This window comes from Gracilinanus agilis, unplaced genomic scaffold, assembly GCF_016433145.1.
Source record: "Gracilinanus agilis isolate LMUSP501 unplaced genomic scaffold, AgileGrace unplaced_scaffold52826, whole genome shotgun sequence".
NCBI lineage: Eukaryota > Metazoa > Chordata > Mammalia > Didelphimorphia > Didelphidae > Gracilinanus > Gracilinanus agilis.
Window position 1 is genome coordinate 7,844 of NW_025387828.1, and position 1,174 is coordinate 9,017.

At 41.7% G+C, this 1,174-nt stretch overlaps 1 protein-coding gene across 1 annotated transcript; it reads left to right on the top strand.

Annotated features, from left to right (window-relative positions):
• Positions 1–347: 347 nt before the first annotated feature.
• LOC123255834 (peptidyl-prolyl cis-trans isomerase A-like) lies at positions 348–993 on the top strand. The gene has a single exon (XM_044684564.1). It carries the CDS (start codon positions 348–350, stop codon positions 825–827), a length of 480 nt encoding a protein of 159 aa, XP_044540499.1. The 3' UTR covers positions 828–993.
• The last annotated feature ends 181 nt before the right edge of the window (positions 994–1,174 follow it).

Sequence of the window (1,174 nt, forward strand, 5' to 3'; positions counted from 1 at the left end):
AAGTATAAATAATCAAGTTATTTATTCATCGACTTAATTTGTTAGTCCAGAGATAGTACATTAGAGAAAACTGGGCCTTGAGTCAAGAAGATCTGAATTCAAGTCCCAGACTCTCACTATCAATGTAATCCTGAATAAGTCATTAAACCTGTCCCTCAGTTTTCTTAATTTTAAAACAGGGATGAAATTATAGGACCTATATTCCAGAATTGTTAGGAAAATTAAAATGAGTTAATATGGCTTTGCAGACGCTGTCACTGAGAGTTCTCATCTTCGTTCGGTCCACCGGACACTGAGCCCCACCGCCTCTGCCTCCGCCGTCACGCCCATCTCAGCCATCTGTGGCCATGGACAACCCCAACGTGTACTTTGACATCTGCATCAAAAATGAGTCCCTAGGCTGGGTTCCTTTCGAGCTCTTTGCAGACAAGTTTACAAAGACAGCAGAAAACTTCCAGGCTCTGAGCACTGGAGAGAAGGGATTTGGATACAAGGGATTCTGCTTTCACAGAATCATTCCTGGGTTTATGTGCCAGGATGGTGACTTCACTTGCCATAATGGCACTGGTGGCAAGTCCATCTATGGGGAGAAATTTGCTGATGAGAACTTCATCCTGAAGCATACTGGCCCTGGCATCTTGTCCATGGCAAATGCTGAACCCAACACAAATGGCTCCCAGTTTTTCATCTGTACTACTAAGACTGATTGGTTGGATGGTAAGCATGTGGTCTTTGGCCAAGTGAAAGAAGGCACGAACATTGTGGAAGCTATGGAGCATTTTGGTTTCTCAGGATGGCAAGGCCTGCAAGAAGATCACCATTGCTGACTATGGACAAATCTAATAAGTTTTTTGTTTTGTTTTTTTTTGTCTTAACCACCAAACTATTCCTCTGTAGCTGGAGAGAACACCCTTGAATTCCACCTGCTCTTATACCCTGTAATCCTTGTGCTCTCACTTGCTACAATTCTCTTTGGATTTCATTTCCCTTTTCCTTCCACAAGTCTAGCTCAACAAAAGTTAAGTTTATGATTATGAAATAAAAACTAAACTACAAAAAATGAGTTAATATTTGTAAAATACTTGGCAAAATGCCTAGCTCATGATTGGTACTTATGAACATTTCTTTCTTTCCTCTCTCCCTCCCTGAACTCTCTCCCTCCCCTTCTTCCTTC

Coding starts and splice junctions, on each gene's coding strand:
- LOC123255834 (XM_044684564.1), top strand. CDS start 348: ATGGACAACCCCAACGTGTACTTTGACATCTGCATCAAAAATGAGTCC.